This window comes from Lithobates pipiens, unplaced genomic scaffold (assembly GCF_037356315.1).
Source record: "Lithobates pipiens isolate NorthernLeopardFrog02 unplaced genomic scaffold, aLitPip1_a1.2 Scaffold_19, whole genome shotgun sequence".
Lineage (NCBI taxonomy): Eukaryota > Metazoa > Chordata > Amphibia > Anura > Ranidae > Lithobates > Lithobates pipiens.
In genome coordinates this window covers 179,990,192-180,014,442 of record NW_027507764.1, presented here as the reverse complement: position 1 = coordinate 180,014,442, position 24,251 = coordinate 179,990,192, and the positions used below count along the sequence as shown (strand labels likewise).

General features: G+C 43.0%; 1 protein-coding gene across 1 annotated transcript in view; it reads right to left on the bottom strand.

The window, feature by feature from the left end:
- DNAJC13 (DnaJ heat shock protein family (Hsp40) member C13) overlaps nt 1–24,251 on the bottom strand; it is a 270,970-nt gene that overhangs the window by 11,393 nt on the left and 235,326 nt on the right. Inside the window, exons 53-56 of the mRNA XM_077491519.1 lie at nt 21,173–21,352; nt 20,949–21,089; nt 12,104–12,247; nt 11,686–11,785 (exon numbers count right to left, since the gene is read on the bottom strand). Coding sequence (XP_077347645.1) covers nt 11,686–11,785; nt 12,104–12,247; nt 20,949–21,089; nt 21,173–21,352 — 565 coding nt within the window. The remainder of the gene's footprint in view (nt 1–11,685; nt 11,786–12,103; nt 12,248–20,948; nt 21,090–21,172; nt 21,353–24,251) is intronic.

The window sequence follows — 24,251 nt, the reverse complement described above, 5'->3', positions numbered from 1 at the left end:
AAATCCACAGGAAAGTTTGTACAAAGTCCAATCGTGTGTATGAGGCTTCAGGGTCTGTTCACGTCTGCTCACTCCACTGCAGCACATTTGCACGCATTGCGTTAGGGCAGCTCATTATAAACTTTCCCTATTTTATCTAAAACGCCCCTCCAGCTTTTACTGTAATAAAGTGTATTTATAAAAAAAATAACCATATGGAATAAAGTGTCTGGAACTCTTGTCTGAAATAAATGTACCACAATGGAGAAAAATCTTGCATGCAGCATTTTAGTAGCATGCTATAAAACAAATTGGTTCAACATAGATGCTCTGGTAAGGTAATTTGGGTTGCCATTCAGAATAAATGGCACCTAGGTGGCTCACCCTGTAGCGCAATACTGCACCACAATGGTGTGAATGGACCTTAAAAATCTGGATTTCCTTTTACTCTATGTTTTGTTGACAATGGACACCTGGTAAAATAGTGGGGTGAATCTCTCCTGCAAGAGAAAAAAAAAATAGCAATAAAAAAACCAATTTGGCAGTGGGTCTAACCTTCCCCACTCCATCCAAAAAAAAAAAAGTTTGGCCTTTATATACACTTCAGGCAATACAGCTTGGTCAAGGATACATTTCCTAGCGGCTCTGGACAATGAAGAAGCAGCAACAAACTCATTCAGCTCTCTCCTGTCAGCACGTTTCCTATGTAGGGTTGATGAACACAACTGTGTTTTGCTTCTCACGATTTGCATACATTTGGGAAATATTTCTGACAGATTTGAAAAGCAGTGTTTGAATCTTAAAAATGGATTGTATGTAGGATTTTATTGTTGCTTTTGCCATGCATTGAACAATATTTCGCTATACAACTGCGTGCGAAGGTACATCTGCAATGCTTTTTTCCTGAAAGCATGGCACATTTGACTTCTCTCTGTGTCAGACGCCCATGTACACCAATCCTTAGTGCAGCATTTTGCACTGCATAAGCACCTAAAACTAGGTACATAGCGGAAGTTTTTTTTCATTCAACCCTGCGGGCTAAATTAAGAAAACAAAAAAAAAAAAAACATGAAGAGGTCACTGTACTAAGCGGCAATCTCCCCCCCCCCCCCCGCTGAACTATTGTGTTCTGACAGGGGGGACTGCCACCCCCTGTCCCCACCAGAACACACTGCCCATTGGCTGCGAGCACTGATTAGATGCTGGTTTTCCAGGGCCGAATATTGGCTGGTTTGTGTTTAACCGACCTATAGTGGCCTGTGTGTACCAGCCTTAACTGTTGTGTTTTAAAGGACTATATAAAGCGGCACACTTTCTTTAACCACTTCAGCACCAGAAGCCCCCTTAATGACCAGACCATTTTTTTTGAGATACGGCACTGCGTCGCTTTAACTGACAATCGCGTGGTCATACGACATTGTATCCAAACAAAATTGATGTCCTTTTTCTTCAACAAATAGAGCTTTCTTTTGGTGGTATTTGATCACCTCTGCAATTTTTATTTTATGCGCTATAAACAAAAAAAGAGCGACAATTTTGAAAAAAAAATCAATATTTTTTACATTTGCCTATAATAAATACCCCCCAACAAATATACAAAAAAAAAAAAAAAACAACAACAAGTTTCTTCCTCAGTTTAGGCCGATATGTATTCTACATATTTTTGGTTAAAAAAAAAACACTGCAATAAGCATATATTGATTGGTTTGCCAAAAATTTATAGCGTCTACAAATAGTGGATAGATTTTATTATTAATTAATTTTTTTACTCCTAATGGTGGCGATCTGTGATTTTTATTGAGACCGCGACATTGCTGCAGACAGATCGGACACTTGACACATTTTTGGGACTACTGACATTTATACGGCGATCAGAGATAAAAAAATAGCCACTGATTACTGTATAAATGTCACTGGCAGGGAAGGGGTTAACACTAGAAGGCGATCAAGGGGTTAAATGTGTATCCTAGGGAGTGATTCTAACTGTGGGGGGATGGGACTGCCTGAAAGAGAAGACATATCGCAATTCATATTTAGTATGAACAACTGGTGTGTCTCTTCACCCCTGACAGAATGGAGATGTGTCTGTTTACATTGACAGATTTCCGCTCTGTGTCTCTCAGCAGCGATCATGGGTGACTGGCAAACATTGCAGTCCGCCAGGCACACTCACTGGCTCCGTTGTTGCGCGCACCCCCTAGAAGTCTTAAAGCAGCTGACGTGTACCTACGGCGATTTGCCCAAGCGAGCCAAAATGCCACAGTATAACTGCAGCGGCTGGTTGTCTAGTGGTTAAGGTGGTTGTATACCCTTACAGATACCCAGTCAAGTGACTGGCCTCAGGTGACACACAGATGAAATAAACCCTCCTACATAAGTTGTATCTGTTTACCTGTGGTCTTCTCTTCTTAACAGCCATCCAGAATTTCTTAATCTTGTCTGAGCGGTCAGAAAAAAGGGGACATGGAGCTGAAGTTACACTCTGCAGAGCTCAGGGAAAAGAGCTCTGAGCAGTGATTGGAGGGAAGGGACACACCCCCTTTCACACATCACACAGGAACAGAGCTGAGGCTGTCAATCTGCTGGAGACCCTTTCCCTGTCACCATTTTTCTCTTGGTGTCAGGAAAACTCATCAGAAGTGATTTATGCTGATAGCAGAGGAAAAAAGCAGCAGGCAGAAATGTCACTTAGTTCTGTTGATTGAGATATTTAAGGTCTCAGATTTTCAACCACTTCAACTACCCGGAGAGTACCGCTAATATAAACTTATTGATAGAACACATGATGGTAAATTTATGAAAAACGCTGCAAATCATGTTTTTACCATTATGAAGCCTCCTGTTCCAAAATGCAAAAGTAATAATCAACAGTCTGCTGTAGCTTACCTTATACCATACTGTACAATTAAATAGTCATACACCTAGAAGGTTGCGGGTTCACAGGAACATTGCATACAGTACAAGATGCATGAATTCAGCAGGTGCAACAAGCAAAATAGCAATAGATGGTCTACCTGGTGTTACAGAGCTACACAGCAGTTAGCAAGCTGCTTGGAAGAGAGCATCTAAAGCCCACTTCTGAGGTGAAGGGGGCTGCTACCAGTAAGAAGGGAAGGAGAGACACCTGAAGGAAGAAAAGAAAAGTGAAAAGCCAGGGAAGAGGTTAGGAAGATGATTACAATATGCAGAAGGACTTTCCGCAAAAACTGGCCTTAACAAGCACTTGCACCACCTCACCGGTCAGGAAATAAATGCACATATTGTGTAGCATAGCGAGTCGTCTTTCATTAAAGGCTTATTCTAGACCATCACGGAAATTCAGAAAGGCAAGTTTAGAATACAAATTGCACTCTATGTTACTATTCAGGCTCTTGGAAAGACCAGTCAGAGCAACTTCCTAAGCCTATCGTTCTGTACCTTCATCTCACTCCAATGATTGTTTACTAATAGAATATTAGGCAAAATCTCCAATACACCTCGGGATGGTGAGGAAGGCCAGTATATTCTGAACTTTAAAGTATAACTAAAAGGCAAAACTTTCTTTTAGTTTTGAGCAGAGTGGGGAGGGATTAGAACCCCTGTCAGTTTTTATTGCGGTGTGTGAGCCTGTTAGGGAGACCCACCCTCTGTATTTGTCTTGTTTGACAAATTTTGGGTTGTCCCCAGAGAATCTTCTAATGGACACACTAGTTCTTGTGACCTGGGAGTCCTCAAAGAATTCCCTTAATTTACAGCGATTTCCTCCAACTTCCTGTTTGGTTATGGGACAGGAAGAGAAGGTAAATGTCTGCAATGGGACACAGATGGCGGAAAAGAAAATCTGACAGGGGTTTTAACCTTCTCTTGCTCTATCCAAAATAGAAAAAAAAAAAAATACATTTTTACCTATAGTTCTACGTTAACTACTCTACTAGTTCTACTTGTTGGCCTCAGCTTGACTTCTGCCTGAAAAAGCTGTCTGTCTGTGTCTGTCATGCTGATCCAATGGCTTCATCTTTTGGCATGACCTGGAATAAACACAGAGATTGGGAGTTCTGACTGCGCTATATTTAAATCGGCATTGCCTTTTCCAGGGCAGTGAATGCAAATTGTGGAAGCCTGGCAACTAGTATTTGTTAGTAATGGCTGCTTCCAGATGTAACGGATTTCAGAGGATAGTGTCATATATACCTTACACTCAGCTTAAATAATTTTAATTGTTTCTTACAGGAAATAACAAAAATGGAAGCTTGACGGAAGATATTTAAGACATCCTGTTGTCACAAATACGGCACACTCACCAACACTAAAATGTAAAATACACTTACACTATATTACCAAAAGTATTTGGACGCCTACCTTTACACCCAAATGAATTTTAATGGCTTCCCAGTCTTGGCCTGTAGGGTTCAATATTGAGTTGGCACACCCTCTGCAACTATAACAGTTTCTTCTGGGAAAGCCGTCCACAAGGATTAGGAGTGTATCTATGGGAATGTTTGACCATTCTTACAGAAGCGCATTTGTGAAGTCAGGCACTGATGTGGATGAGAAGGCCTAGCTCACAGTGTCTGCTCCAATTCATCCCAAAGGTGTTCCATCGGGTTGAGGTCAGGACTTTGTGCAGGTCAGTTATGTTCCTCTACCCCAAACTTGCTCATCCGTGTCTTTATGGACCTGCTTTGTGCACTGGTCCAACTCATTTAGTGGAGGGGGGATTATGGTGTGGGGTTGTTCTTCAGGGGTTGGGCCTGGCCCCTTCATTCCAGTAAAAGGTAACGCTTAAGGCAGGGGTACCCAACCTTTTGAAGAGAGAGGACCACTTAAGCGACTTGGTAACCGGTCGCGGGCCACAATGAGCGGAGCGGGTGGATGGCATGTCCGTGTCCACTCTGCATTTGGAGAGCAGACAAGGACTTAGCCCACGATACATTTTAGCGGATTGTATTGGAACACAAGTCGGTTTATGTTTGCACTACTTAGAGGTGAATGGAGGGTCCAATTGGTAGGACAATAGACTTCTATTATATTGTGCAGGTTTGATGCACTTTCAGGAAGCTCACCAAACTTGCAGGTAATAATAGAAGTCTATATGGCTCCGTGCAGGTAACCCGCAGGTAAATTGCTCTGCATCTGTGGATCAGTTTCAAAGCAGCCCAGTAACCACTGCAGAAAAGAAATGCCCATATATACACTGTGATTTTAGTAATAAACTAACCTTTAATAACAGTATTCTTTTTATCCTATCCCAGAGCAGGGGGTTGTGGGCCACATCAGAGGGCTCTGCAGGCCACTGGTTGGGCACCCCTGGCTTAAGGCATCAGCATACAAAGACATTTTGGACAATTTCATACTCCCAACTTTGTGGGAACAGCTTGACGATGGTCCCATCCTTTTCCAATATGACTGCGCACCAATGCACAAAGCAAGGTTCATAAAGACATGGATGAGAGAGTTTGGGGTGGAGGAACTTGACTGGCCTGCACAGAGTCCTCACCTCAACCTGATAGAACATTGTTGGGATGAATTAGAGTAGATACTGCGAGTCAGGCCTTCTCGTCCACTTCAGTGCCTGACCTCACAAATGCGCTTCCGGAAGAATGGTCAAACATTCCCCATAGACACCTAAACCGTGTGGACAGCCAGGCATCCCAATACTTTTGGTAATATAGTGTATGTGCCAATTTGTTACTGGTACATTGTCCACGCACATTAAATTTTGCCTGGCAGTGTGAGTCACCAGTGATTACACATATGGTCGTTTGTGCTAATCTATCACCTACACTAGGTCTACACAATATGTGTTGTACTTCAAAGTCATGTTTCACAAATGAATGCAAATGCTCCATTAAGGGAAGAAGTAGAGGGTTTACCAGGTAAAGACAGTGGCAAGTACTTAAAGGGGTTCCATCTCTTGGCAAAGTTCTTGTTTCACAAACTCTGTGCAATTGGCTATGGATTGTCTCCACCATTTTTTTTCCACCAATTTTTTCCTAGTATCCAAATATCCCCCCCCCCCCCCCCCCCCAAAAAAAAACTGCATAGATACATGAGCAAAAACATGGAATCATAGGGTTCTATCTATAATACCCCCTTTTGCTGCTCCTTTCCTAGCAACATATTTTTTATTACAATAAGCAGGCACATATACACCCATCAGCCTTAACATTATGACCGCCCTCCATATACCTGTCAAGGCATGGACTCCAAAAGACCTCTGACAGTATACTGGAGTATTTGGCTCCAAGCCACCAATAGCAGATCCTCCAAGTTGTGAGGTAGGGCCTCCATGGATGGGCCTGGTTTTTCCAGCGCATCCCACAGATGTTTGATTGGATTGAGATTTGGAGGCAAAGTCAACACCACAAACTTGTCCAGTTCTGATGCTAACGTTCCTTTTGTCGGTTATGGACAAGGGGTCAGCATGGGCACTGACTGGTAGGCAGCTATGCAGCCCCATATGCAACCAACTGCGATGCGCTGGGTGTTCTGACACCTTTCTATTGGAAGTAGCATTAACTTTTTCAGTAATTGGAGCTATTGTATGCTATTGGATCTGACTAAACAGGTCAGCCTTTGCTCCCCATGTGCATTAACGAGCCTTGGCCCCCATGACCCTGTCGCCAATTTTCCTGTCTTGGACCACTTTTGGTAGGTTCTAACCACTGCAGAGCTGCAGCTCTGGAGATGCTCTGACCCAGTCGTCTAGCCATTACAATTTGGCCTTTGTCGGAGTTGATCAAATCCTTACACTTGCCCATTTATTCGGTTTTCAACAGGTCAACATGTTCACTTGCTGCTTAACCACTTAAGGATCGGAAGGATTTTCCCCCTTAAATGAACAGACCATTTTTTGCGATTCAGCACTGCGCTGCTTTGACAATTACGCGGTTGTGCGATGCTGTACCCAAACAAAATTTAGTTTCCTATTTTTTCCAACAAATAGAGCTTTCTTTTGGTGGTATTTGATCACCTCCGCATTTATTGTTTGCACTGTAACAAAAGAAGACTAACAATTTTGAAAAAACAAAAAACTAATAAATATCCCCCCCCCCCCCCCAAAAAAAAGCTTAGGCCGATATGTATTCTTCTACAAATAATTTGAAAAAAAAAAAACAAAACAAAAAAAACGCAATAAGCGTATATTGATTGGTTTGCATTAAAGTTATAGCGTCTACAAAATAGGGCATATATGTATGGCATTTTTATTATTAATTTTTATTTTACTAGTAATGGCTGTGATCAGAGATTTTTAGCGGTATTACGCAGGACAGATCAGACACTTTTGTGGGACCATTGACATTTATATAGCGAAGAGATCTAAAAATAGCCACTGATTACTGTATAAATGTCATTGGTGGGGAAGGGGTTAACACTAGGGAGCGATCAAGGGGTTAAATGTGAGCCTAGGGAGTGTTTCTAACTGTGGGGGGATGGGACTGAGTGGGAGAGGAGACAAATCGCTGTTCATACTCAGTATGAAAAGCAGATCTGTCTCCCCCCTCCTGACAGAACAGAGATCTGTCTGTTTACATTGACAGACCTCCAGTCTTTCTCTCTCAAAAGCAATCGTGGGTGCCCGGCCCTCGTCGCATTCGCCCCCTAGTAGTCTTAAAGCGGCCAACATACAGCTATGGCGATTCGCCCAAGGGAGCCAACCTGCCACAGTATAACTGCGGCGGCTGGTCCTTAAGTGGTTAAGGACCGCCCCATGAACATTTACTGCAGGATGGTGACCCTTTAGCACAAAATCTTGTACCTGTACGCAATTTTTTTTCTAGAGTCTAGGGCACGCACGCATGCCACTGGTGACCTGCTCCTGCTGTGATTGAACACAGTAAGGAGACAATCGCCGTGTCCGCCAGGACCTGCCTATCGTTCCCAAGGCAGACAGAATGGCGGTCTGCCTATGTAAACAAGGCAAATAAGCCTTTCTGTGACAGGAAAATATCTTGCATTTCTGCCAAGAAGGAATATGGATCTGTCTCCTTACAGTAAGGATGAGCTCCGGCGTGTTTGCACAGCCCACGTGCAGAGCCCGCCAGGAAGTCGGCATTGCGCTGCGCTAATCACAGGCAGTGAGACATTTCCTGATCTCTGCAGCCACACATCGGGACAATGTCTCACTGCCTGTGATTAGCGCAGGGCAGTGCCGACTTCCTGGCGGGCTCTGCACGTTGGCTATGTGAAGACATGCCGGAGCTCATCCTTACCTTACAGTACAAGCACCCCCCACATAGATAGAAAGCACCCCCTTAGGACACACATTTGATTGCCCCTGATGTTAACCCGTTCCCTGTCAGTGTCATTAGTACAGTGACAGTGCATATTTTCAGAAGTCGCTGATCGCCGCCATTACTAGTACAAAATAAAACATTTAATAAAAAATATCCCATAGATTGTAGATGCTATAATTTTCACGCAAACCAATCAATATATCAGCCCTCAAAAATTCCACTTGCCCACTTTCAAAAGCTGTGTGTTCCCCCGCTGTCTGCTGTCACATACAGCCCCTCCCCTTTTTCCAGGACTTTGATAGACAGATCACCCGTCCAATCCTAGGATAAAGGGAGGGGCTTATGTGATGGCACACGGCAGGAGAACACAAAGCTATTGAAATGAAAGCTGTGATGTTCCCTGCTCTGATCATCCGGCCAGCGGCTCCCCTCTCTTCCCCTCCACAGGTAGGCTACGTGGTGGGGCACAGGCTACATTGGACACAGGCTGCATTGGCAGACACGGGCAGGCTGCATTGGCAGACACGGGCAGGCTGCATTGGCAGACACGGGCAGGCTGCATTGTTTTTAGTGCTTTTGTTTATAGTGCAAAAAATAGAAACCGCAGAGGTGATCAAATACCACCAAAAGAAAGCTCTATATGTGGGGGGGGTATTTTATTAAGGTACATCGCACAATTGTCAGTTTAAGTATGCAGTGCCATATTGCAAAAAATTGCCTGGCCATGAAGTGGGTAAATCTTCGAGAGCTGAAATGGTTAATGTAGACCACTTCCAGATGTCAGTGTAATGAGATCATCAAGGTTATTCACTTTACCTGCCAGTGGTCATAATTCTATGGCTGATCGGTGGATTCCTTTAAGTGCCTGTTGCAACAGGATATTGTATTTGTTTGCAGACAGATTTCAATGTACACGGCAGTCTGTGACACAATTCCATGTCACCTTGTTCTGAAGGTCACGGGTTTCACTAACTCCTGGCCACGAGTGGGTGGTAAAAGTTAACAAGTAAGCTTGCGTGTACATCCATATGCACCCTTCCACAGACTCCCCTAGCTGCATGCACATTCCTGAAAATAAGCATGCACATGTAGACATACAGGAGCATGCAAGAGAATACAGGGAACTACCAGAATACACCTACAAAACCACTTGCTTTTTAAAGAACCTATCACTTAAAGAGGAACTGCAGTCTGCTCACATAATTTGTAATAAAAACATCTTTGCCATTCTGAAGCTTCCCTCCAAACACTTTGCATATTATTTTATATATGCTGCGATTCTGTACTTGCTAAATATGCTGCAGAAATCTCCCTCCACCAAGTATGGCTGCAGCCATTTTAACTGTGGGCAGCTGAAGCTGCTGCCTGTTCACTTCCTGGATTTACACAGAGGCAAATCTCCAGCTCTGCAGCTCTCATTGGCCCTTTTATGACTCAATGCCCCTCCCTTCCTGGCAAACTCTCATAAGAGAGAGAGCTGTGCATGATGTCATGAGCCTAGGCTAATGACCAAACAAGAAACAGGAAGTGGGCTGTATGAGGTATTTACTGGCAGAAAAAAAATATTTTACTATCCAAATTTAAAACAACAAGGGCAGAAGATTTGCTAATCTAATAAAAAAGTTGAAAGTTGAAAAAATGACGAAAGGTTTGCTTTAAAATAGCAACATTTAGGTTAGTTTTGACATCCAGGTTCTTTTTAGATCTACTTTTTCAGGATGTACATCTACTACTGATGGAACTTAATAGGGATAAAGAAGAACAGTTAGGGAAAATAATTTGTGGATAGAACCCTTTGATAGCTCTAAAGAATGCTTAGTACACAGTCACCACAAACTGGCATGCTATTACAGCAGATCATTTAACCACGTTTTTTTTTTATGTAAGCAAGAAACTAGACTATGGAAATAGTAGATAATAGAAATTTAAAAAGTACACATACAATAATAAAAAAGCTTATTTGCCAAATATTTTTTTCATATTGCATTATAAAATATGTCCAAATGCTTTTAAATGTCACCAACTATATGTAAATAAATAGTTGGCATGGAACATTGCGGATATTGTAGAATAAGTAGCTCATCATAATACTAAAATGGCTTTTATTGCTGTGAAAACAATTTAAAGGAAGTCCTGTGTGGTGACTTCCTCTGCCTCCCTCTAATGAAGTTTATGCAAAAGCATAGGATAGGAGACAGTGAAGGACAAAAAGATGTCCCTGCTAAAAAAATTAAAAAATTTGTAGTAGATTAGTAATACTAATACGTTGTGTTCTGTCAAACTCTACTGCACTGAAGAGTGAAGCTTGCTGAAGGTGTTCAGCATCTGGAACACTTCTGGATTTGTCAGATGCCTGTGCCTCAGTGGTGTTCTGCTGCCCCCCCATGTCATTATGGTGTACTGCAGTAATGCAGTGGTCAGAAGAGGAAACCACTTCTGGAAGTATTGAATGCGTAACATTCTGCACTTAGTTTATCTCTTAAACACACACAGTGGACTTTGGCATTGCAGGCAGCAGCAAAGGTATTAAATTTTTTTTCTTTGCAGATATACAGCTTTTTTATTTTATTTATAAATTTTTTTAATCTCCATCCCATACAGACCAGTCATGTGAATTCAAATGAATAACACAACTCTTTCTGCTGGTTTAATAGATCAGGATAACTAAACCATGTAGTTACTTGTAGTGCCAGTTCACACTGGAGCGTGTAACAGTGCTATTCAGTGCGACGTGAATTTCGTTCCATTCATTTGAATGGGCTGAAATTGCACTGGATCTCACCGAAAGTAGTGCATGCACTACTTTTAAAAACACACTGCAACCAGATTGCATGGTACCATGCAATCAGATGCAGGCAAACACACTGCATTTGCAATCTGTGTTTGGGGTGTCATTAGGAATTTATTGAAAAGCAATGCTTTTTCCTGCGTGTGAATGGTCACTCAAAGTTTTGTAGTAAACGTTATTATATATTTTTAATATGTAAATAAAAACATAAAAATGGGTTATATATATATATATATATATATATATATATATATATATATGTGTGTGTTTGTATTAATATTTTTTTGCCATTTCACTCTATAGGGACACTTAGTAGATTATATAAATGACACTCTTACAATTTACTTTACAAAGATCTAGGTATCAAGTAGCCAAAGCTGAGGCTGCTTGAGGTTCTTATGAGTGGATGCCATGACACAGGCTATTGAAATACAATCAGTAACTTATAATATAAGCTGTTTTGTAGCCTGTAGCAGCACCTTTCATAATCAACATACAAAAACATAAAAGTCTAGCATAATTACATGCTTTAGAATACTTAACTTTACTAAAGAAATGTAAATATTGTATTGATTTATATGGTACACCAAAATTCCACATAGCTTTTAGGTCCTCTGTCTTTGTTCTTCTCAACAAATCTACACTCAGTGTACACATGTATTTTAATTCACTATGCTACATTTATGTAACAAATCCACTTACCAGTGAGGTATCCTGCTGTTTGTGATTCAGAAATGAACAGGTCATGTTTCTGATCTTTAAAGGCACTCCAGACAGAGGATCGAGACAGGATTTCATTCACCTACAAAGGGCAAGTGAATTGAATTTATTATGAGCCTTTTTATAACCTTTTTACTTGCTAGTGACTAGAGATGAGCTGAGGCATGTTTGGGATCTTAGTCCAAACCTACCGATTAATCCCTCCTGGAAGTGATCACAGATCTCGTACAATCATAAGCGGCCAAGATATTCCCTGATGCATTGGCATAGTACAGATGACCGCTTGCTGGCAGGATCACTTAGGTGGGTCTGGACTAGGATCTGAACACTCCTGAGCCCTTCTCTACTAGTGATTAGTCAAATATAAAGGATCCATCTAAACTCTCCCCAGGACACTTACCTGTTCTCCATACTGCAGGCTGCGAGTCATTGACTTCAATGCTTTAACTATCTGAGCTTTTGTGGCTGCTGGACTTTCTAAGTTTTCCAGACCTTGTCCTTCAAGTAATCTTAGCAAATATGGAACCAATTCCACTTTCAGAGCCTAGAAAAAAGCATTTTCAACTTAGTAAAAAAAGAGTGCAGAGAACTATGTACAATATCATGGATATGCAGGTTAGTGATAAGTAGATACAGTATTAGACAATAGAAAAGGATTTTTTGGTGAATACAAAAACCCAATTTTCTCTCTCACCCACTGAGAGACAGAGGAAGTCAAAGTCATACTATTGGGGCATCCAACAACAGTCCAAATGAGGGATGGGCAAACAGCAACAATACAAATACTACTCAACAAAACAGATTTGGAGACTGCCTGCACCCCAAGAGCTGCCTGAAGGACCAACAACCAAATCTGACAACTGAAGTCTGAACATCCTGCCTGATAGGGAACATTCAAATATGACAAGAGGAAACTCACTGTGGATCAACCTGATGTCCAAGAAAAAAAAATGCTCACTAACCAGAGGAATGATGCAGCAAGAAAGGGAGCACTGAAACACAGGCAAATGAGATGCTGGGCCACCAAGGGGTGGAATGAATATATTTCTGATAGGGAATGAAAAACCCAACCTAACGCAGCTAACAAAGAAAGGGGATCAAGTCCCCAGTAGGAGCAAGTACCAGGCCAGGAATCTAGGAAAAAGTATTTGAAAAAGGCAAACCAAGCCAGTCTCAGTATATGGCCCTTTGCTTACTCACCTGGTCCCATGAAAGTAAAGAAATAAGAACTTCATAACTGGAGAGATTGTCAGAACAGGCAATCATCTCAGCAAGGAAAGACTCACCCCAAAATTGACTAAAAAAACACACCCTGCACAGGTGTCAAAAGGTCTCCAGAAGAGATGCCAGTATTCAATTTGAGCATGGCTAAAGGGGTGAAGTTGCATCATAAACACCCCAACAAGAGTAGGAAGAAAATGAAAAGTATGATTTTAATAACAGCTTACCTGCAAAATCCTTTTCTTGGAGTGCATCATGGGACACAGAGCCTTAAGTAATAACTTAATGGATATATAGGCACCTTCAGGTGATGAACAAGACCAGGAATTGGATGCACATTCGAACTCCAAATTATCTCAATGTCATCTTTATTGTCAAAAGGATCAGAAAAATACAGGCAATGGTAGACGTTTCACAAGCGATAGCTTGCTTGTTCAGGTGATGGACACTGGTATACCCAATCCAGGAAGTTACCTATATAACCCCTCCTCCTTCCAGGTGCGCATCAGTTTTTGTAGCAAAGAAATATACTTAAATCCCAAAAGAGGGGAGGGACCTCTGTGTTCCATGATGTACTACAAGAAAAGGATTTTACAGGTAAGCTGTTATAAAAATCCCATTTTCTTTATCGTACATCATGGGACACAGAACCTTAAGTAATAACTTAATGGGACGTCCCATAGCAATTCTATTCGAGGGGAGGGAGACACAACCTGAAGGGTACCCCCAGACTTGAGGACCTATAGTGCTACCTGCAGCACACTGTGCCCGAAGGCGATATCCTGATACCTCCTTACATCCACCTCATAAAATGTTGTGAATGTATGCACTGAAGACCAAGTTGCGGCCTTACAGATCTAAGCCATGGAGGCCTGGTGACGCACTGCCCAAGAAGCACTAACCGCCCTGGTAGAGAGTGAGTTTTGACTTGGAAAGGGGGAATCTTGCCTCTAAATTATAAGTCTGAATTATAACTTGCCGAATCCACTTAGCGGCAGTGGATTTTGACGCTGCCTGACCTTTCTTAGGACCCTCCGGCAGAATAAATAAGACATCAGTCTTTTGAATCTGAGCAGTTGTCTTTAAAGAGAAATTTCACAGCACTCACTACATCAAGACAATGTAGTGACTTCTCTTCACTGGAACATGGTTTAGGAAAAAAGCATGGCAGGACAATATCTCGGTTCAGGTGAAAACCTGAGACCACTTTTGGCAAAAAGTCTGGACAAGGGCATAAAACTACTCTGTAAAGAGCCATTATCAAGTATGGCTCTTTACAAGAAAGAGCAGCCAATTCCGAAATCCTCCTTTCTGAGAATATAGCAACCAAAAACACCAGCTTCCTTGTCAGAAAGACTAAGGGAATATGCTGTATCAGTTCAAATGGCCGTTTTTGTAACATTAACAAAACTAAGTTCAAGTCCCAAGGGTTCAAAAGAAGTTTGACTGGCGGATTAAGCCACATCATCCCTTGCATAAAATGCCAGACTAAAAAATGTGTAGCAAGTGGTCTTTGAAATAAGACAGATAAGGCTGGGACTTGGCCTTTAAAAGTACTCAAGGCCAATTTCATCTCTACGCCTAATTGTAGAAAGGCAAGAATTATGCCTATGATATACCTCCGAGGGTGCCAACCCTTGGATTCACACCAGGAAACATAAGCCTTCCAGACTCTATAATATATCGTTCTGGAAGCTGGCTTCCTTGCATTAATCAGGGTAGAGATAACTTACCCGGAAAGCCCACGTTTCTTCAGAATGTGGGTTTCAATAGCCAAGACCGTAAGGTAGGATGGAATATCACCCCCTGTGATAGTAGGTCTGGCCAGAGTGACCGCAAGGTAGGATGGAATATTGGCCACTGTGATAGTAGGTCTGGCCGTAGTGGGAGGGATCATGGACCCTCCACTGCCACCTTTATGATTTCCGCATACCATGACCTTCTGGGCCATGCTGGTGCTACCAGAATTACCAGCTTTCTTTCCAGCTTGATCCTGCAAAGAAGTCAAGGCAGCAATTGAATAGGAGAAAATGCATATATCAGTGAGAACTAATCTCAACGTCACCAACGCATCTGTTCCGCATGCAAGTGGATCCCTTGTTCTGGACACAAAGCTGACCAACTTCATTTTGAATCTTGACGCTAGAAGATCTAACGTCTGGAGTCTCCCATCTTTGGCAAATAGCCCAAAATATGTCGGGGGTGAAGAGACCATTCCCCCTGGAATAACAGCTGGCGACTCAAGTAGTCTGCCTGCCAATTCTTTACTCCCAGAATGAAGACTATTGATAGGCACAAAACATTCCTTTCTGCCCAAGTTAGAATATGGTTCACCTCTCTCTGTGCTGAGAGACTCTTGGTGCCCCCTTGGTGATTGATATAGGCCACAGCTGTGGCACTGTCATATTGGATCCTGACAGGACAATCCTGTAACCTGGAAGTCCAGGCCTTTAGAGTGAGACGCACTGTCCAAATCTCTAGGATATTGATGGGCAAGGTTTTTTTTGGCTCTTGACCAATGTTCTTAGACAGTTGTCTTTTCTAGTACTGCTCCCCAGCCTTAAAGGCTGGCATCTGCTGTTATCACTTTCCAGATAACTGGTCTGAAGGATTTTCCTTTCAGAAGATTCTGGGTTAGTGACCGCCAACTGAGGCTTTGGGACACCTTTGGCGACAGCCGCATTGGCAAGTCTAAAGCTTGAATTGTTTTGTTACAAGCAGATAGGATACAGCCTTGAATGGAACTGGGCATAGGGAACCGCTTTGAATGAAGCCACCATGTTTCCTAGCAACTTCATGCAAAGGCGAATGGAGGGATCTGACCATCCGCGCCAGCTCTCTTATGGAGTTGATGTTTGCCTGAGGCACCTTTTTCTGAGCTGTGTATGATCAGACCCAAGTACTTCAGCCTTTTTATCGGTTTTAAGGAAGATTTCTCTAGGTTCAGAATCCAACCCAAACTTTTTAGGTAACTGGTTGTAATGCGCATGTTTTACTCTAAACGAGCCACGACTGGTCTTAACAATAGATCATCTAAGCACGCCAAGACTGTTATGCCCTGTGCCCTTAACCTGGCTAGAGGTGGGGCCAGGACTTGTCAACACCCAGGGTGCTGTAGCTAGCCCGAAGGGCAAGGCTATAAAACTGTAAATGCTGCTGTTCTACTTCGAACTGCAGAAACCTTTGGTGTGCGGGAAATATAGGAACATGCAGATATACATCCATAAAGTCGATCTTCTCCTAGTATGATAGAAACGACTGGCCTGATCGTCTCCATGCGAAAGGAGCGGACCTTCAGGAACTGATTTTGATTCTTTAGATCTAGAATGGGTCTGACATCTCCATTCAGTTTTGGTACTGTGAAGGGGTTTGAATAAAACCCCAAACCTTGCTCTTCTGTGGGGGATCTGCATGATCACCCCCTGAGCCATTGATCGGTCTAGTGCCCGAAACAGAGATTGCCTTTTCTCTGGATCTTTGGGAACACTTGACCTCAGGAAATGAGATGGTGGAAAGTCCCGAAATTCAAACTTGTACCCCAGAGTTACCATGGAGATGACCCATCTGTCCTGAATTTCCTCTTGCCAGATGTCTAAAAACTGCAGAAGTCTTCCCCCCAACCTGGCGAGGGGGAGGTCCTCTTCATGATGAGGCTTTAGGATTCTGCTTTGCAGGGTTCCAGCTCCAGGTCTTTTGAGCCTGGGCCTGACCCTGAAATTTCCCTCTAGAGCCTGATGGTGGAGGCCGTCGCCATTGCCTAGAGGCGGAAGCCCCTGGCGCAGAAGAATGAGGCCATTTAAAAGAAGGGTGTTTATACTTTTTGATTGAGAAAAGAGTACTTTTCCCACTAGAAAATGTTTGGATGTATTTGTCAAAATTGGCCCCAAATAGCTGATCCCCATGAAAAGGGAACCCAATCAGGAGCTTTTTACATGGTGCTTCGGCTGTCCAATTTTTTAACCAGAGGATTCTATGCATATGTACTAGCATAAGCGTAAGGCGGGACGCCAGGTGGATAGATTCTTTAATGGCATCTATGGCAAAGCATAATGCTTTTGGTAGTTTGGCCAATTCCTGGGCTTGTTGTGCAGGAACCTCTTTAAGGGCCTGTCTAAAATGGTCTTTTAGGGATTGAAAGATGCCTATTGCAGCGACTGCAGGCTGAGTAACGGCACCTGCCAATTAAAAAGAGAATTTTAACAGGAATTCCAACGTTTTATCTGTTGGATCCTTAAGCATTTGTGCATTGTCTACTGGACAAGTTAGACTTTTATTCACACTGGACATCGCAGCGTCTACTGCTGGTACCTTCCATTTTTTAGTGAATTTCTCCTCCATAGGATAAAGAAATTAAAATCTCTTTGGAGGGAGAAAATGCTTATCCGGGTGATCCCATTCAGCATAAATAAGCTGTTCTAGTAATGCATGAACAGGAAACGCATGCAAAGGCTGTGAAGGTTTTAAAAGGAACCCAAGGAAGAAACAGCTTTCAGCAGAGGGGTAGCATGAAAGTAGAATGAACCATCTCCGTAAGAGATTGTATCAGCAATTTTTCAGATTGTGGGCGGAAAGGTTCACCTACTGTTGTTTCCTCTGAAGAGGAATCATCGGTTTGTCTTTCCTCCTGATCGCCTGAGGGTAACACCTCACCCCATGCCCACTGTTCCCCTTGCAAAGGGTCTTAAGTGGGGGAAGGGGATCTAGCATGCTAGATATCAACTTGCGCGATTACAACTGATCCAAAACACGGCGGCAAGGCTGATAACAGGAAAAAAACCCTGGGAATCCATTTCTCCTTCACTGAGGAGCTTACATTGGCTAACCGTAAAAAATCGGATCACGTTCAAGACCCTTTGCCTCACCCACAAATGCGTGCATAGAGAAGCTCCGCAATACCTAATGGAGAAAATAAATCATTACACACCAAACCGCAGTCTTCGATCAGCCAACAAAAACCTCCTCCTCGTGCCCAAAGCCCGGTATAAATCCAAGGGTGATCGGAGATTCGCTGTCCAAGGGCCTCTGCTATGGAATGCTCTACCAATCAACATCCGCCTGGAAGAAAATCACCTGGCTTTTAGGAAAAAACTCAAGACCTTCCTCTTTTAGCAGATGATCAAAGCTCGCCACAGCGCCTAGAGGCGATTCAGTTCGCATTGTGCGCTATATAAGTATTTCATTCATTCATTCATTCATTCATGCTTCCTATCCATTTGAATGGAGGATGCGATTAAAACCGCTAATCTTCCTTCCAGGCCTTGCAGGGTGGAGGAAAAGACATCTTCAGTCATGTATACAGGGGCTGAGATGTGAGAAGCAGCTGCACCATCAATTTGTTCCAATGGGTCACCCTGGCTGGCCATAATTGGTATTTTAGGATGACAGTATGCGACTGCAATTCCTAACGCCTGGGGGTGAAACCTTTAGTTTTTTGTGGTGTCTTTTTTGGTACGCATTGTCCTAAGCACAAAAGCAGAGGTATTATTAAATTGCACTACTTGCTGAACATAGTCATCACAGAATGATGCCGCTATTAAGTTCAGCCTAGTGCTGGGAAAAATGTCGTTCCTGTATCAGGAATGTCAGTTGCAACCCTTACATGCCCCACCTCTCCTGAATCCCTGTGTGCAGCCTGCTTGCTTCTCTTCACTATCAGCCGAGGAGAGACTGCTCCAGCTAATTGTTAAGCCTATTTGTTCGCCATGCGTCCTCATGGACATTACACGGCGCCATGCCTAGGCCCCTTTGAAAACCTGCCCCCTCCTTTTGTTTGAAAAAATATTCCAGCGCTGGAGGCTTTCGGGTCTGCAGAGGAGATTTACAGCACGGTAACATTTTTCCCTTAAAGAAAACATAGCTGGACTTTTTAGTTCCTAAGTTTCTTCCCTTACCTTATCCCCGCTGCAGAATTTACCGATTTAACAGTCAATCCAAGCTTCACCCATCACGGCGGACTACGTTTATCAAACTTTCAAGGACCGGGTCCCTTTTTATCGGGGTTCCACTCCCTTGGACCTGTAAAAAGCACCCCGCCAGGAAAAGCTTTTACGTAATGTAGCATGACCAAAGCTCTGGGTCCCCGGGTCCAGCCCTACAAAGAGAGGCGTTACAGGCAAAACCTTGTGCTTTGTATACGAGGCCCGGGTACCATCCACTTTGGCCTCAGTGGCACCTTGGATGGATCCGGTCTGTTGGAGGCTTTTTAAATACAGCATGGATCCCTCCTGGAGCTCCTCAGAGCACATCTTCACTCGTGACCAACACCTTAGACACTGGCAAAAAAAATGATGTGCTCCTGGAAGGAGGAGGAGGATATATAGAGAGTGAACTTCCTGGATTGGGTATATCAGTGTCCATCACCTGAATGTGCCTATATATCCATTAAGTTATTATTTAAGGCTCTGTGACCCATGATGTACGATAAAGAAATTAGAACATATCCATAACTGGTGAGACAGGTTATAACCCTGATGTAGCAGAGGATGATGCTAGAACAAGGGACAGGAATCTTATCAGGATTTTTAGCGTGACTTAATCCAGAAATGGAAACCATGCAGAATTCTGCTGAACAGCCAAGAAAAAGGGCGCTAACCCCAGACAAGTCCCACGGAAGCCTTAAGGCAGTTCCTGTTCCTGATGGGGTATACCAGCAGCAGGAAACTAGTTGGTTCCACCTGCAGATAGTGCAGGAAGACAGTTGACCCTCCTCCAACATCTTTCCCCTGGAAAAGTGTCCGAGATCCACCTTGGTGATTTAATCTTTCCTCTATGTCCAGTTGTTGCTACCTGGGAAGAACTTTGTTCAAGGGTGTCACCACCATGTGTAAAATGAAGACCCATGGTATTGTTCCTATGGGTACTGGACTACCTCTCCTGATGCAGAAAGGACACCTGGTTTATGTTTGATGGTGAAGATACAGCAGGTGTCCAGTAGTATTCAAACCAGGAGGTCTGGCCAGAGAGGGGAACCTACAATGTAAAACAAACCATTCCTTCTGGAAATCCAGAGAACAGCTCCAGGGAAAATTTTCCAAACAGGAAAAAGAATGTGCTTTTTTTTTTTGTTTCCTTATGGAGTCTGTAAAGCATTGCACTAGCGATCAATAGATAGCTGGTGCCATGCAGGTTTCTCCATCAGATTTGTTAGTATATCTGTATATCCGTACATCCCGTATGGGCAGGCAGATACACTGATGGAAGAAACTCAGTGAACTACCATGGTTCTCCACAGTGCCATGGGTAATACATTGAGAACTGCAAGTCGACAACCGCAAAAGGATGTCAGGGCTTGTAGTTCATTCACACAGAGAGCTGTGTGAAGGAATGACGCAGCCGTGTGGGCGGTTTTAAAAAGGGACAGCTAGTATGGGAAACTTCTACTGCCGCCACAGAAAGGGAGTGTAGCAGGCAGCGACTGCAGCATTGGGAACATGTTGCATGTTCCACCCTAAAAAAACAGGAGGCACATGTAATATGTTACCAAAGGTGAACTTATCCTAAGGACACAATTATGCATCTGAGCCCAGATTTCTTCTCCAAAGATTTAGATGAGGTAATCCTGAACACACTTAAGCTCGCTGTAAACTAGAAGATTTCCAAACATTCTCTGTACATTCAATGATTGACAAATGTCATTTGACAGTAGTTTAAAATTTCGTTTGCTTTTAACATTAAAATTTCAAAACAAAATGGACTTTACTGAATGAATCCATCCAACTATAAACAATTTGTTTCTTCAAGAAAATTTTTCCATCCTGCTCTTTTATATTTTCTCATGATTTTGGTAGAAAACAAAAGTCAACTTGGTTTTGAACTTTTCAAAGTTCTACTACTGTAGGGCCAGCTTAATAACAGCCCTAGAGCTGCCTTTCAACAAACAGCTGATCAGTAGAAAAGCACGGAGGGAAGGACATCATAGATGTTTTTAGACTAGCTCAAATTAAAGGGGTTTCTCTGTCATTATGAAAGTGAAAAAAATATGTAAACGGCTTTTATAAACTTTTTCAAACAACAGGTTTTCTTACTTGTGCTACAAGCTCAGTTTGCTCCTTTTGGAACATCCTGTTAAGTGCTTCACATGCCAATCCTATCATGTCTGAGCGTTTTTTCATTCCACAAATCAGAGGTCCAATTGTCTCAAGGGAAGCCATTGCTCGAACACAGAGCTAGAAAAATAAATCCCAATCTATTAAAGCATACATCTTTATCAACATACAGTATATATTTTAAAGAGTAAGCATATAATTACCTCATTATCTGTCATTGTGTGGATGACCCGTATTGCACACTTTGGAACTGCATTATTCTTGTGGCTCATTGCATGGAGTATCTTGGGTAGGTGACCCAAAGGTGGGACTTGGTCCAATAACTGAGGTTGTGCACTAAATAGACAAACTGTTGCAGTGGTCACGGTTTCTAAAGTTTCACCCTAAAGGGAAATAATAATTACAGTACCTTTATTGTTTGATACATTTTATGCATGTGTGTATTTTTAACTACAGGAGTATTTTTTATATATTTCACATGACAAATGTGAATAAGGATAAGGAATAAGCAAAGTTCCAAAAGGACAATTTAAAAGCTATATTTCAGTGCACAGAGAGGTAGAGTATCTTATCTAAGTGTCGTTCCACACCACAATTTGTTTTTGATGTGTTCCGGTGAGTTTTCTCCCTTTTTTTCTTCCCATCATCTGGGTTCAGGACATGTCCATTCTGGTGCATCTTTGATGAGTTTTATCGCATTCCATACAGAAAAAAAAAAGCAGCATGCTCTACTTTTGCTGACTGCACTGGAACAATCTGCACTGGTGGAATACATTGAAAACAGTGTTCCTGTTTTTTTGATGCAGATTATTAACCACTTGGGATCCGCGCTATTGCCGAATGACGGCATTAGCGCGGACCTAGATTTCCGGGACTACGTCTATTGACGTCGTCCCGGTTACGAGTGGCCTGCGCGCCCCCTGAGGGGCGCGCGCGGCGCGCTCTGTGATCGGCGAGTCCGTGAGACTCGCCTGATCACCGATCCGTGTAAGGGGTCGATCCCGACCCCTTATCACGTGATCAGCTGTCAGCCAATGACAGCTGATCATGTGATAGAATGGAGCCGGTAATCGGCTATTATTCCTCCTCGCGCTGACAGCGCGAGGAGAAAAAAAAAAAGCCGATCACCAGCGGCCGTGATCGGGACATCAGTCCCGATCACGGCCAGCAATGCAAGGCACCACATGCCACCTACCAGTGCCCACCTGCCTCCCGCAGTGCCATCCTGAAGTAGAACTAAAAGTAAAAGTAAGTGCCCCCCGTCTGTGCCCATAGTGCCCACAGTGCCACCCACAGTGCCACCCCACAGTGCCACCCACAGTGCCACCCACAGTGCCTCAAAGGTGCTGCACCCCAGTGCCGCCCATCAGTGCCCAGCAGTGCCGCCCATCAGTGCCACCTATCAGAGCCACCTATCAGTGCCACCTATCAGTGCCCATCAGTCCCATCTATCTGTGGTACCTATCAGTGCCCATCCGTGCCACCCATCCGTGCCACTTATCCGTGCCACCCATCCGTGCCATCTTATCTGTGCCCATCTTTGCCCATCGGTGCCGCCTTATCTGTGCCCATCGGTGCCGCCTTATCTGTGCCTATTAGTGCCGCCTTAACTATGCCTATCAGTGCCCACCAGTGCAGCCTATCAGTGCCCACCAATGCAGCCTATCAGTGCCCACCAATGCAGCCTATCAGTGCCCACCAATGCAGCCTATCAGTGCCCACCAATGCAGCCTATCAGTGCCCACCAATGCAGCCCATCAGTGCCCACCAATGCAGCCTATCAGTGCCGCCTTATCAGCGCACTTCAATGAAGGAGAAAAATGACCCGTTTGCAAAATTTTATAACAAACTATTAAAACATGATTTTTTTTTTTTTTTGCATCTTTTTTTGTTTGTTTAGCAAAAAATAAAACTCCGAGCTGTAACTAAATACCACCAAAAGAAAGCTCTATTTGTGGGAAAAAAATGATAAAAATTTAATTTGGGTACAGTGTTGTATGCCCGCGCAATTGTCATTCAAAGTGCATCAGCGCTGAAAGCTGAAAATTGGTCTGGGACTGAGGGGGGTTTAAGTGCCCAGTAAGCAAGTGGTTAATGTGCTGGACTGCTTCTGGGATGAACCAGTTCCCTAATGAGACAGAGTTCATGATCGATATGCCCAGGTTACGCAGTGGGGAAGAATTAAAAGTTCAGCAGTTTGACTTCCATGTCATTCCCTGTGGATTATAATCACTACTTGTGTAATTGATACTCTGTACAAAGGCTGCAATACATTAGGTCATAAGATCTCTATACAGAATTGTGCATCAACATTTTTTGTTCTACATGTTGAGAGAACTATTCTAATACATGTTATAAACTGTCCAACTTTCAACTCTCTGACACTGTTGGGAATTGGCTAAATATGCGGCTGAAATACACATGGTAATGGTTTTATCAGCCAAATGATTTAAAACTGTTCAGCCATCTGTGTGATTCTCATACAGTCAGGTCCATAAATATTGGGACATCAACACAATTCTAAACTTTTTGCCTCTATGCACCGCCACAATGGATTTGAAATTAAACGATCAGACTTTCAGCTTAAATTTGAGGGAATTTACATACAAATCAGGTGAACGGTGTAGGAATTACAATAGTTTGTATATGTGCCTCCCACTTTTTAAGGGACCAAATGTAATGGGACAGATAAACAATCATCCATCAAACTTTCACTTTAATACTTGGTTGCAAATCCTTTGCAGTCAATTACAGCCTGAAGTCTGGAAGCCATAGATATTACCAGACGCTGGGTTTAATTCCCCGGTGATGCTCTGCCAGGCCTCTACTGCAACCGTCTTCCGTTCCTGCTTGTTCTTGGGGCATTTTCCCTTCAGTTTTGTCTTCAGCAAGTTCACACTTAAAAATTTGCACCTGAACCACTGAACAAAATTGCACCGGACTCTTTTTACAAACATCACCGAAACCAGCCGCACACATATGTGAACCTGTTTTAAAGGTGGAGGTTACAGTCTGTGGACTTGAAGGTGTAGGTTTTAGTATTGAGCATTTGCAGGAGTACAAGTACTCATGCAAACACTTAGTATTGGCACTGGTATTGTGCTACGAAAAACAGCAAGATGACACCAATTTATCGTTCAGTGTACAGGTGGCGAAGCAGGAAGCTGCATAGTAAAACATAACATAACAGTGTTACCATTCTGACTATGCAGTACAGTAGAGCTGTGGTAATCACAAGCCTGGCTACACAGAATCTTTAGGCATGTATATTTAGTTGTTTTT